A 14,383-nucleotide genomic window follows, 5' to 3' on the forward strand; every position below is an offset into this window, starting at 1 on the left:
CACCGTTGAAAACTTTAGTTTTTGTTTAATTTTAGTACCCTGTTCAAAATTTAACGTTAAGTTTTGAAAAACGGAAAGTCTAGGTACTAAAACGGACTAAAACTGATGGTTAGGTACTGAACGCGTTAAGTTTTTAACGGTGGTATTAAAAAAAAAATGGCTGTCCCTTTTTTCCCATATGTATGGGGTAAGGGGGAGGTAAGATAGTAGGCTGCCCCCAACACCAGGTTGAGAGCAGCTTCCGTAGGAGACCTCCAAATGAAATGAAATGAAATGAAAACTAAACATTATATATGGTTTTAAAATAAATTAAAAGTTTAGTACTAAAACAGACTAGCATTGATACTTTAGGTACTAAATGCATAGTTTACCCTTAATTTAACGTCTTCAACCTTTATTTTTATATACCATTTCCCTGCACCTTCCACACAGTGGCACTGTTTCAACTTCCCCAGATTTATCCTTTGCCCCCACTCTTTCATTTCTTTAATATTGTTTGTTTAGTTCTTAAATTTTGTTTTTTTTCCTGGTGATCTTATTGAGTCCTTTGGTGTTCATCTCAACCTAAACAAAACCCTATCTTTCTTCAACCTCTATCTGGCCATGTCTGATTCTGATCCTTACACCAATTACTTGAATGGCAGGTTCAATCTCAGCCCTTTCAACCCTTTCTTACCCTCTTCATCTTCTTCGGATCAATCTACATTTTCTGCTGTTAATGGCTACCGCAACGGTTACTGGGATAGCATCATCGACGGGAATCCTTCTTCTCCTCCTCTCAAAGAAGCTCTCCCTCTTCTTCCTACAAGGCGTGATGAAGAACAACAGGAGGGTTCTCCCATGGAAGTGGAAAAAAACAATGGGCTTAACGATGAAGAAGAAACCGTCACTGTTGCTCTTCATTTGGACTGGCCCTGGTAGCCCTAGTTCTGCTTATTTGATCTCGAGGTTTCCAAACCCATCACCTGCTGATGTTGAAGACGACTCAAGGTCGGGTACTGGTGCAGATAAAGAAGATCATGACACCGTTAATGCCTCACAATACCTATCAAATACCCTCAACAAGGGTCAATATTGGATCCCTACTCCTTCTCAGATCCTGATTGGACCTACTCAGTTTTCATGCCCGCTTTGCTTCAAGACCTTCAACAGATACAACAACATGCAGGTATATATATACACTTGTTTTCCAGCTTGATTTCAACATCCTGGTGGTGATGATGATGATTATAAGATAGAAAACATATGGTTCCTTAGGGTTTTTTCTCTTTTGCATGATTTCTGGGTGTTGGGATTTGAAAATTATGAATAAATCTAGAACTGGTCCAGTTGAGTCACCAACATAAGATCTATGCTCTCTTTTTCTTTTCTTTTTTTGGTACCTTGAAGTTTGTGTTCCAATGCCTGTAAGAATCCCAGTTATCATCCAGGCTCATCAGGCACTTCGTCTTCTCTTCTTTTGATGCTTATACAATAACTAGCAACAGAAATGGAACCCTAATCAGTTAAAAAATGGTCCTTATTCTTTCCATGTACACTCAAATCCTATGCAGATGCATATGTGGGGACATGGATCACAGTACAGAAAAGGGCCAGAATCACTAAGGGGAACCCAACCGAAAGCGATGCTGAGGCTGCCATGCTATTGCTGTGCACCGGGGTGTCGGAACAACATCGACCACCCCCGGTCGAAGCCGCTGAAAGATTTCAGAACACTTCAGACGCATTACAAGAGGAAGCACGGGATCAAGCCCTTCATGTGTAGGAAATGTGGGAAGAGCTTTGCGGTGAGAGGCGATTGGAGGACACACGAGAAGAACTGCGGGAAGCTATGGTACTGCAGCTGTGGGTCTGATTTTAAGCACAAGAGGTCTCTCAAAGATCATATAAAGGCGTTCGGGGGTGGCCATTCCGCTTACGGGATTGACTGCTTCGACGAAGAAAATGAAGCTGGTTCCGACGATGAACAAGATAATGAATCCTCTCAGTGACACGTATTAATAGTAAGCCTCTTTATGGTCTTTGTAGTACTCTCCCTTTGGTTTACCTTTTTTGGGTTTTCTTTTTTAACATTGATCGAAGCTGGACCAAGTTCCTGCATGTAATTCTAATTAAGGAAAATGTGGAATTATAACTTCAGTTCAGTGTTGTTTTCAACTTAGAAGCAGATAAGCATGCTCAAACTGAATCAGATTATCAACTTCAAATTAAGCAACTACATAATTTTGTCAATCATCAATTAGGGTAAACTATATGCTTGATCACCCACCTATTACTCATATTTTGTTTTAATTATTTTTCAATATTGATATATCATTATGTTATGATGATATGTTGATATCACCGTTAACTTTTAACGGATGAACAAAATAGAATCTAAAAGTAAAATTATATGTAAGAAGACATTAGAGTTTCTTGTACTTTTGGAAGAAAAAAAAAAACCCAATGTGGACAACTTATTTTTTTTCTCTTGATGTAACAATGTAACTTAAAAAATAAACTTAATGTGATCATTTGACTATTACGATATTGACATGATAGTTTATATTACTGACATGACGATCTACAATATTGACGTGACAGTCTATTTTTCATATTTGAATTATCAATTCAACTCATTTTTCATATGTTATCCGTCATTTTATCAACCATCATGAATCATTACGTTTGTATCGTAACGGTTTAAGTTTAAGGTTTGATTTCGATAAAACTTGACATGTTTTAGGTGGGTGGACAAACGTGACATGTTCTCATAGTGAGATAAAAGAACGAGAGATAGTTGGGAGGAGACTGTACGTGAACAGGGAAAAGGAGGTAAGCTAATGATGCGATAGGTCGACATTATTTAATTCATTACCTGTTCTTGTGCTTGTCCAATGATAATTCCCTTTGCATGGGTGGGCACACATTTAAGGTCATTTTAAGCAAAATCTGGAATTTAAATTAAAAGAAAATACTTTTAAAAACCATGTGTTTAGGAGTATCAATTATGAGTTTAAAAGTGTTTTTTATAATTTAAAATGTGAATTTTAAGAATAACAATATTAAACGAAATTGCTCATGAAATGTTTAAAAGAGGAGGGATCTTGGTGGCAGCTTTACTTGAAAGACTTTTGGTGACATGAGACTTGAGAGAGAAGGAGCAACAGAGGGTCAAAAGATTGCTTATGAAATGTCATGTCAATGCTGTCAAATATACACACACGCTATGTTCTCTTTGCACACTTTATTGGATAAATTATGGTTGAGTACCTAAGCTATCAATTTTGATTCGTTTTAGTACTTAAACTTTTATCTTTTTTCAAAATTATTTATAATGTTTAGTTTTTGTTTCATTTTCAGTGCCATTGTTAACAATTTAATGTTAAATTTTGAAATAAATTAAAAATTTAGGTATTAAAACATATCAAAATTAATAGTTTAAATACTAAACACGTTAAACTTTTAACTGTAGAATACTAAAATAAAAAAATACAAAAAATTTAAATATTAAATACGTAATTTACTCTGCTTTATAATGCTTTTCTTAAATTTATTATATCTCTTACATTATATTTAAGGTTAGGTATTGAAGTTTTCTTTTTCAAAGTTTAAGATTAAGTCGACTTAAATTTTTTTAAAGAATAAGATTGAGTCGGATGAAATTTAGATTTAAGATAAAAAAAAATTAATCTGATTTGATTCACTTTAAGTAAATAATATAATTATTCTTTAATTTGAATATAATTACAATAATATTTATTTTTATTTTCTAATTAAATATATGTTTTACCTAGTAAAAAATGAGATATATATATTGGGTCGACGTAAGTCGAGTGCATGTTTTTATTAAAAAATCAGATCAGATGAAGTCTCGTTAAACTCAAGTAGGGTAGGGTGACAAATGAAGGGATAAAATACTCATCAGTTAAAAATTTGTCCTAATATGACCCATGTTCATTCTTAAATGTATATGCTAAAACAATCATATTAATAAGATTAGCATGTAATATTGTATTTTATAATTTAATTATATATTTTAAAAAATGTTTCATAAATTTATAATATAATTTATCAAAAAAATATTCTTATTAACATATAATCATACATTATTCTCTGATTATTTCTACTCATTTGTAAATTCATAAAGGGTAAACTATGCATACAATCCCCTATGTTTAGGGTTTAACCGACTTTGGTCACCAATATAAAAACTAAGGGGAAATAGTCCCTAACATTATCGCTCCGTTCGATTTTAGTCAATCGGTCATTAATTTTCATTAACCCCTTTTATTTAAGTCCCTAACATGGCTGAGAGACTAAAATCGAATAGGGTTTAACGGCCGAGGGAATAAAATCAAACGGATCAATAATGTTATGGACTAAAATCAAATTAATCGATAAAGTTAGGGACCGTTTCCCCTGAATTTTTAAATTGGTGATCGAAATCGATCAAACCAAAAATATAGGGCACTATCTACATAGTTTACCCTTTCATAAATCATCAAATATAAATATATTGTATTTAATTTGTATGTCGTATCCAGCCAAACAAAACGAAAGAGAAACTGAAGGTTTTCCATTTCATGTCATGTTGGTGTGCTTCAGTTTACACAACAGTGAGGTAAGCTTTGACAGTGTTTGAGGAGAGAGGAAATCTGCAGTTTTGACTGTACATTTAGATTTAACACAACAGCATGAAAGTGGATTTTATTTTATTTTATTTCCCATTGATGATTCCCTTCTTCTCATATTAATGTTACACGGTGATCTGTCTGTCATTGCATTTTTCATCCTCTTTGACTATCTTAGATCACTATTTGGCTGTCCCTTTTTTCCCATATGTATGGGATAAGGGGAGGTAAGATAGTAGACTGCCCCCAACACCAGGTTGAGAGCAGCTTCCGTAGGAGACCTCCAAATTATGAAATGCCCTCCGTGGACTATCTTAGATCACTATTTGATATATAATAATTTTATGGGTAAATTACAAATTTCATCACTGAACTTTGCTCTCTCCTATTTTACTCATTGAACTTTATTTTTTAAAATTTTTTCGTTGAATTTAATACATTTAGGGATGACAATTTCAACCCATTTGATAGGTTCTGACCCGACTGGATCAGATTTTTTTTAAAAAATTCAGGTTTGGGTTCGGGTCGGGTCAGATGGGGATGAAGGGTGAAAAAACTCCGACCGAGGATAATAATGTAATTTTCTTTAAAAAATTTAATATTATTTTAATTAAATCCTTATTTTATACTGGGTCGGTTTGGTTCGGGTCGTATTAATAATCTAAATAACCGGGTCGGTCGGAGTCGGGTGAATGATATATATTTTTCAAGTCGGGACGGGTCGGGTTTACCAAAAACTCGACACGTTGCCATCCCTAAATACATTAGGTTTTTTGGTCACTGAACATTACTCTCTTTCCTATTTTGGTCACTCCCTCGTTAGATAATTAACGATGTTAAAAACGACATTGTTTTGAATTATATATTTTGACCAAAACAACGTCATTTTATATCTATATAACATCAATTTTTTTTCTTTATTGTTTATTAAATATTTTTATTGTTTATTTTGAGGGTTTGTAAATGTCCTCTAATTATATAGTTACCATCCATGTTTTGTCATAACTATTAACGTGTTTTCACTATTTTTCTTATTTCATTTTTTTTTAATTTTTTAGTCACTTTAGTTTTTTTTGTTTTTTTATTTAATTTTTTTATTATTTTATGAGAAAAATACACAAATGATCCTTGACTATAAGACGCTGATTTGGTGTGTCTCAGACTATTAAAAGTTACAAAATTATTCATTTACTATAAGACATTGATTTGCTGTCTGTTGAGTCTCTTAACTACTAAAAGTTACAAAATGGTCACTCGACTATTCATATATTCCAAACTAGTGATTTTCTGTTGAAAAATTGACGATGATATGAGTTGCACGCTAACTTGCTGACTGTGATACGATAAAGTCTGATCCCAAAATCTCAAATGACTATAGTATCTCAGTCAACAAATTAATGTCCAACTCATATTGTTATAAACTTTTTAACAAAAAAGGATGAGTTTGAAACATATGCATAATCAGGTGATCATTTGTAACTTCAGGGACTCAATAAAGCAATTTCCTATAGTTAAGGGACTATTTTATAACTTTTAATAATTGGGGACTCAACAAAGTAATACCATATAATCGAGAAACCATTCTGTAAATTTAATAGTTGAAGGATTCACAAAAAGAACATCCCATAGTTGGGGACTCAATAAAGCAATACCATATAGTCAAGAACTATCTATGTACTTTATCCTCATTTTATTTAGGGTTAGTTATTGGATTGGCCACTTTGTTTTATCAATGGTTTAGATTGTTCTAAATGTAAAAACAATACTTTGAATATTGACTCAAAGCAGAATGAAGTTGAAATTGTTGAAAATGAGTTGGTCTCAATTCCTATAAATTTTAAGTGGGTTTTATCTTCTTTGCCCATTTTAGAATTCCCTATTGGGCTTTTTTTATGTATTGAAAATATCTTGCCATTCATTAAAAATTGGGTAAATTACGCGTTCAACATCTAAATTATTAGTTTTGATATGTTTTAGTACCTAAATTTTAAAAAAAATCATACCTAAAGTTTAGTTTTTATTTCATTTTAGTGATATGCTCAAAATTTAACGTTAAGTTTAAAAAAAATGAAAGTTTATGTACTAAAACGGACAAAACTGATAGTTTAAGTACTAAATGCGTTCATTCTTGTTGAGAGACATTCAATTCCTTTTAAAAGTTGATCGAATATCATTAATAAAATAATTGGAAAAAATATATAAAATATGCATGGACCAAGTAGCCTCCATGTTAAAGGAATTGTTGTTGTTCGTTGAGGACTCGGATTCGAGCATCACAGATGCTAGGGTGTAAGCGTTCAATGTGTAAAGGTTGAAAGTTTTCTTTGAACAAATATTATCTTGTACTTAACCTAAATTAATCAATATATATATATATTATATATATATATATATATATATATAATTTTCGAATAATGATTGATCTATAAAATCAAAAATCTCTTTAAAAAGGGAATAACAAACAAATATAGAAGACATGAAACTAGAGAAAATTTAAATAATTATATAGTAATTAATTTAACTATATAACTAATAATAATAATAAATCATTGGTTATATATTAGTGGGTAAATTACGAGTTTTGTACCTAAATTATAAGTTTTAGTTTATTTTAATACTTAAACTTTCAATTTTTTCAAAACCATATATAAAGTTTAATTTTTCTTTTATTTTAGTACCCGGTGTATTACTCGTCGTCATTCACAAAAATATTAGTACTAAAATATTCACAATTCATGATTTTTCTTTTCATCATATTAGTTTTTAACGAAACCAACTTAGAATCGACGAAGATTCATCTAAATGTTCAACGTTCTAATTCTCTGATCTCCTTTAAATAGCGTCCGATTAAACTAGTTTCAAGGTATATTATTCTTATTCTCGAAATAATATATCTTATAGTTAATATTTTCATACACACACCCTATAAATCTCAAATTTTAAAAAGCCTTCAATCCCCTAAATAATAATTTTGCATTTTATTTAATGAAGTTTTAAAAGGTTTTGAGAATATTTAAATGATAAATTATATAGGACGGTGAAACGAGTAAAAGACATAAGAGAATGATAATTTACGATAACGGTTAAAATTTGATAAAAAAAAACTCTAAATCTGATGAAAACAATAACGACATAAAATAAAAAAAAATATTTTAAATTATCACGTCAACACAAAATTATTACGCCATCTAATTATTAATAATTAATAACCCATGTTTAAAAATTCAATGATATTTGATATATATATATATTCACACACGTGAAAAATTATTAGTTTTAGTTCATTTTAGTACTTAAAATTTTATTTTTTTTAAACCACACCCAACGTTTAATTTTTATTTCATTTTAGTACCCTTGTCGTTAAAAACTTAACACGTTTAGTAACTAAACTATTGGTTTTGATTCGTTTTAGTACCCAATTTTTCAATTTATTTCAAAGCTCAACATTAAGATTTTAACGGGTATTAAAATGATACAAAAACTAGACGTTAAATATGATTATGAGAAAAATAAAGTTTAAATATTAAAACAAATAAAAATTAATAGTTTAAGTACTGAACTTGTGGTTTACCGAAAATGTTAATTGAAAGTGAGAGGGAGCAAAGGGATGCAGCTTTACGTATATTGGTGAATTTGTTTGGAAAAATGCTGGCTTTGAGGAGTCATCTATTGCTTGGAACGAGGCCCCGAAGTTCCAATACACCCAAGTGCGACTTAATTAATTCCCATTCATTTTTTATGCTTTAACCTTAAACACAGCTTGAGATTTGTATTTTGCCTCTTGGGAACAACTTGTGGGATTTTGTTTTCACACATACTCAAGCTCAAAATATCTTTCACTTTTTATTGTTTAATTATTCCGATACGAGTAAATAATAGAATAGTTTTGGATGATTATAAGTTGATATATGTTCATAAGTATCTTAATTTATCGATAATGCATTAACATCCTACAGACACTACTGCTCGAACTCGATATCCCTAAAGATATCAATACATTTACAACCGTCTCCACTAGAAAAATGTATCTATTTAATAGCTTTGTTGTCCCTCCTCTAGACTTTCTTCTCCTTCTGCAAATTTTGGGGTTAAAGTATTTTTGTAATTTTTAATAGTTGAGTGAGCTCATCAAAACAATAATCTATAATCAGAGGATCATTTTGTAACTTTTTAATGGTTAAGAAACTTAATAAAGTAGTATCCTATAATCAAATGATCATTTGTATAATCAAATAGGCTCATGATTTCTGTTACAAAATAATTTGTTTTGATAAAAATTATTCGATCATTTTTAATTTGATCGAATAAAATCGAGATATTATAACACTTTAGACCTATCTGTAAGGGGAGATATCGTCCTTTCTGTTTGTTAACCTATTAACGATCCCAATAACATCCCCTTCGATATTGCAAATCGAAGGGTTTTTTGTCCATGAGGGCAAGTGGGTTTTTTTTATAATTTATTTAGCCCATTAAGGTAATCAACTTTTTATTTTAGAAAATACAATAATTGCTATAGTGATGCTGGAATTTATTACATCGAAGTGACGAGTTTCAATAAAAAAATATTTTTTTATCTAAACTCGTCATCTCGAGATGATGAGTTATAATAAAATATAATTTTTTTATTAAAATATACTTTTTTTATTAAAATATAATTTTTTATTAAAATTTATCATATCGAGATAAAAAGTTCGAATATTTTTTTAACTCATCATTTAAACATGACGAATTTCAAGTTACTGTATAAAATACCATAGATCTCAAAATAAACTTCTACTTACCTTATTAGATTAAATAAAAAAACCCGTAAATTGTACTGGGACAATTTCACCCGAATCGGAGTCCATAAGTGAAGTCAACCCATTCAAATGCCATAATAGGGGCCCGGAAAGTTTTGCCTAAAGGGACAGAACTTTGAACTCAAACACATTATCCACGGTCCATTTATTTGCAGACTTGTGCAGTCCATTTACATTTCCAATTCTCCTCTTGTTCCTTCAACTTTGAAAAAAAAATTAATGCGATATTCATATTGTTTTTTTAATGTAAAACTCTAACTTAGAAAATAAATTTAATTTGATCATTTGATCAACGTATTTTGATATTAACAGTTACGATACTGATGTGACGGTTCATCTGTCATATTTTTTAATTACCGTGAACCTCTATGTCAATACTATAACAGTCTATAATAAAAATATTGCTCAAAGGATCATATTAAACTTATTTTCTAAATTGAAAGATTACATTAAAAGAAAAATAATACAAGGATCACGTTAATCTTTTTTTAAAAGTACACGGAGCTATGATATTTTTTCTAATAAAATAAATCAAATTTTGTTGCAGAATAAACAAATGGTCCAATTACACTTGTCATTGTATCAAACGGCCAACGCGGCAATTCAAAAGCTTCCAACGTCCACCTTCACTTTCCCTCTCGATATGTAATCTTGTTTTGAAATTCCACCACTTGATAAATGGCGAAACTCGATTTCTTACTTAAAAAAGATCAAAATTCAAGATTGTTTCCTACTGGTGATTGCTTAGGGCTTACATTTAGGCCTTTTGTCATCTAATTCCATACCAATTAGCTTATCAATCAGATCTTTTATACACGCAACAAAACGCTCCTTTTTTTTAATATTTTTTTCGTCGTCGTTCCGGCCATGGAAGAAGCCGGTTCAGCTGACATCATGCTGCCACCTTCATCGGTTTCTCTTTCTCTGTTCTCTCCTTGCCCTCGACGCCTTTCATCCAGCTTCGCCCGGCCGAGTCGGCCGGTTGTTCATTCCTCCGGGCGGCTGGCTTGGTTTTCCCTCCAGGGGCGCCTCTTGAATGCCGAGGAAGCCAGCTCGGCTCGAGCTATAGGAGGTGGTTTGGGCCGCGAGGAGGCTTTCGCCTGGGAGCTCTTTAGTCCCATCGAAAGGTTCCTGATCGTGGCGGTGATCGGCGCGGCGAGTGCTGAGTCTAAGAAGAATCGGTTGATTTGCCAACTCAAAAAATGGGTCGAGCTAAGGGTTTGTTTTCTGGTTTTCTGTTTAATTTCATTAGGAATTCCACTTCAAAAATAATAGCGCTACACTGTTACTCTATTGGGTTTTCTTATTCATTAATCTATGGAGTTTTAGTGTTCAATCAATTCACAATTATTTTGTTGTTAGTCTAGAGAAGTTTTGATTCCGTTATGTATGGTTAAGAACATATATAGAGTGTTAAATTCCTTGTAGTTTCTTGTATCAGTTACAGATATATTTGCTTAGGTTAATTACTTTGTAACAGTTTATTAGTTGCTGAACACTTCAAATTCAGATTCAGATGTCTTGGATTTGATCATTTTGCTATCAATGTGTATAAGAAACTCATCTCCCCTGTTGATTTTTTATTCGAAATCGAACTTTTGGTGAGCCATTTATGTGCAGAATTGTCCTGATAAAATTTTATATTAATGGATTTACAGGATGAGGTGCTTTCAAGCATGCAGCAGAAGGTAGACAATCTATGCGAACAGCTGAATAACACCAAGGAGAAGCCGGGAACATGGGCCAAAACCGATTTCGAATCATCATCGAGTGAAACTTTCGGGTCCGGGAGTGTGCAGGTTGATGATTGTGGTTGTTGGATTTGCTATCATCATCGAGATCAGTTTAAAGTAAGAAGTTGCAAATAAACTATCTTCCTTTGTCACTCGATCGAACTGATTTTATTCCCCCTTGTTTATCGATGTGTTAGGGTAACTACATAGTGAAGAACTTGGGTGGGGGAGAGACGGAATTGCCAACCGAGACGGAACATGAGGAGCGCCGCATGTCTGATTTGTCGGACTGGGCTTCAAGTGTCACATCTGCATCTGAAATCCAGGTGATGGAGCATTTGATTTATGTCTTTCTTATTGCTGAAATCCGGTTCATGTTCATTGCCAATGGCTTCAACATTTCTTTAGTTTGATGTTGTGCATGCTCTTGTGCAGCTGAACAACCTTGCCGTAGAACAAGATGTGTTCAATCTTAAGAGGGAATGCGAAGAGAAGGATGCGATCATAAAGGAGCTAAACACTAGTGTCCAGTCATCCAATATGGCTAGTTTGAAGGTAACTTTCATTTTTTGTTCACCTTCTTCACTTTCTAAACTTTGCCCTTCAGTTTCTTCGAGTGTGAACGATTTCTGATAACAGAGGATATCGGAGTTGGAGGATATTATACACAGAAAGAACATGATGATTACTCGATTGAAGAAGGACATGGTGTTTCTAGAACAAAAGGTGAGTACTTCTTTGCTAATATCCAGGACTGATAGTTGCATAATCCTGAATTTTCAATCATGCAGGTTGTCCACATGACTAGGCTTCAGAGACCTTCCTACTCTACCTCAAGCCCAAACTATTGGCAAGTTCCATCCATGACAGATAACCTCCTTTACGACATGGATAGTACCACTAGTCCTTCCTCGTCCGATTCCGATTCGCCCCCAATGAACCGTCCGCAAGCTCCGGTTTCCAATGTCGAGGAAGTTAGTTTCCAGAATGATGATGACATTGATTTAAAGAGAGAACAGAAATCAGCACCTACAAAAGTACCAAGCTCTTTTACGAGACAAAGCGAATGTCGTCCGATGCCGGAACCGGCAACTCCGTTAAGGGAAATATCGATGAATCACAAGTCTAAACAACCCTATTCGAGGCATAGGCAAGTATCGGCTAGTCAAGATTCAAAGAGAATTAAGAAGCAAACTCCAAGTGTGCCGAAAGATTCTATCCCGAGGAAAAGATGGTCTTAGTAAGTAATTAGAAACATGGATGGACATGGAAGCATGATCTTATATTAGAGGCAAACAAACTTGAACTTAATGAGTAACTTGAATTTATAAAATTTCGAAAATAGATTTTCAATAAAAAATTCATAAAAAAATTCTAAAATATATAATAATCTTAAACCTTCGTGCTTAGAAACTTGATGGTTTAATAGGCTTTAAGTAGCCATTTGAGTCTCTGTCCTTATACTTTGTTTCTAAAGGTTATAAATTTTAATACATAAAATGTTATGAGTATATTTTTTCTATATAACTATCGATATTTGATTTATGATTAATTATTTTTAATCAGTAATTATATAAATCTATTATCGGATTACTTGGTCAACATAAACTTTTTTGTTGATGATACTATAATTTAAATTCTTGACCTCACTTAATAAATTGGATAAAGTACACAAATGATCTACCGATTATAGAATATTACTTTATTAAGTCCCTCAACTATTAAAAGTTTCAAAAATGTCATTCAACTATAGAGTGTTGTTTTGTCGAGTCATTCGATTATTAAAAGTTACAAATTGGTCACCGGACTATTCATTATGTTCTAAACTCATCATTTTTCGTTAAAAAATGGACGATATTCTGAGCTGAACGTTAACATGTTGACTGTGATATGATAAAATCTGATCATAGAATATCAAACAACTATCATATCCAGTCATCATGTTAACGTTTAGCTTAAACAACTGCCAATTTTTAACGGAAAATGACGAGTTTGGAACATAATGAATAGTCGGCTGACTATTTTATAACTTTTAAGAGTCGAGGGGCTTAACAAATTAACATTTTATAATCGAAAGATGATTATGTAACTTTTAATAGTAGAAAGACTTAATAAAGCAGTACTCTATAGTCAAGGGATCATTAGTGTATTTTATCCTAATAAATTTAACATCTCATCCCCAATAGATCAATTTATTATGGATTACAAATATATTTAATGGATAATTAATCTCATGGTCATGGAGAATATGTCGTTATTATTTCGATCTTATTATATTTCAAGTTTTAATATATAAATAAATAAAGTAAATAAGGAATATTAAGAGAAATTTAGTATCTTTTATTAATTTTTGCTTAAATGCTCAATCCTTTAATTTATCTAAATTTAAAGAAAATTTAAGGAAAGTAAAATGAAAATATTTTTTAAGAATATATTTTTGTACCATTATTTTACGTAAATTACTTTATTTTGTTAATAAAGAATATAAATTACTTATGGAAATATTGAGTTTAGGCAATTATCCTTATTTTATATATTTTCTCACTAAATTGATAATTTTCAACTTCTTATCGTAATAATTAATTTGCAAATTTATTTCTTTATTTATTATTTTAAAAATTATACATATATATATACCCACACACGCATTTATATAGTTCAGTTTTAGCCAAAGTTTTATTGCAGTTTGGTGTGCCAATTGAAAATGGCGTCTAACCCTAAGAACAACTTGTGGAAGAAGTTGGTTTCATCACTTCAGTCAAAGATGAAACTTCTGAAGAGACCCACGACCCACCAAACCGTCACCGATCACCATAGTCGAAAACAATCGAAGCCGAAAACAATCTTGTTCGTGAACGATACTGCTTTCGCCAAACTCTCTTCGGATGGCGTCATTGATCTCGACATGGGGAAAGAAGTTGCCCCACGTAAGGTTACTGCCAGAAGGGAGCAACTCGCTCGTACAACTACGTTCGAGATCGAATTTTCTAGCGGCAACGACGACGGTAAACATGAAAAACCGAAGGGTCGAAGCGATGATGACTGCATTCCGTCGTCGAACGAAATCGATGAAAAAGCTGAGGAGTTCATCAACCGGTTCAAGGAGGTTTGGAGGCTCGAGAAACAGAAGTCGGACGAGGAATATTTTGCGATGTTGGCTCGTGGTGCATAATTCAAGGTTTAAATACGAGCAACATGAAAAATATGTTTAGAATTTTATTAAAAAAATCGACAT

General features: G+C 32.4%; 1 protein-coding gene and 1 pseudogene across 1 annotated transcript; both read left to right on the plus strand.

Annotated features, from left to right (window-relative positions):
• Window positions 1-586: 586 nt before the first annotated feature.
• LOC120209953 lies at window positions 587-2,018 on the plus strand (annotated as a pseudogene).
• An 8,085-nt stretch (window positions 2,019-10,103) lies between these two features.
• LOC120209952 lies at window positions 10,104-12,454 on the plus strand. Its single transcript, XM_039208816.1, has 6 exons — window positions 10,104-10,633; window positions 11,074-11,265; window positions 11,346-11,474; window positions 11,584-11,703; window positions 11,788-11,874; window positions 11,940-12,454. The coding sequence occupies exons 1-6, from the start codon at window positions 10,283-10,285 to the stop codon at window positions 12,387-12,389; spliced, it is 1,329 nt and encodes a 442-aa protein (XP_039064747.1). The 5' UTR covers window positions 10,104-10,282; the 3' UTR covers window positions 12,390-12,454.
• Window positions 12,455-14,383: the final 1,929 nt, after the last annotated feature.

The sequence above is a fragment of the Hibiscus syriacus genome, unplaced genomic scaffold (assembly GCF_006381635.1).
Source record: "Hibiscus syriacus cultivar Baekdansim isolate YM2019G1 unplaced genomic scaffold, ASM638163v2 tig00021057_pilon, whole genome shotgun sequence".
NCBI lineage: Eukaryota > Viridiplantae > Streptophyta > Magnoliopsida > Malvales > Malvaceae > Hibiscus > Hibiscus syriacus.

What these genes read in the sequence shown, in the direction of transcription:
- LOC120209952 (XM_039208816.1), top strand. Translation starts at nt 10,283, where the DNA reads ATGGAAGAAGCCGGTTCAGCTGACATCATGCTGCCACCTTCATCGGTT. An exon ending in AAAAATGGGTCGAGCTAAGG is followed by an intron (nt 10,634 to 11,073) that starts GTTTGTTTTCTG and finishes ATGGATTTACAG; the next exon opens with GATGAGGTGCTTTCAAGCAT. An exon ending in CATCTGCATCTGAAATCCAG is followed by an intron (nt 11,475 to 11,583) that starts GTGATGGAGCAT and finishes GCTCTTGTGCAG; the next exon opens with CTGAACAACCTTGCCGTAGA.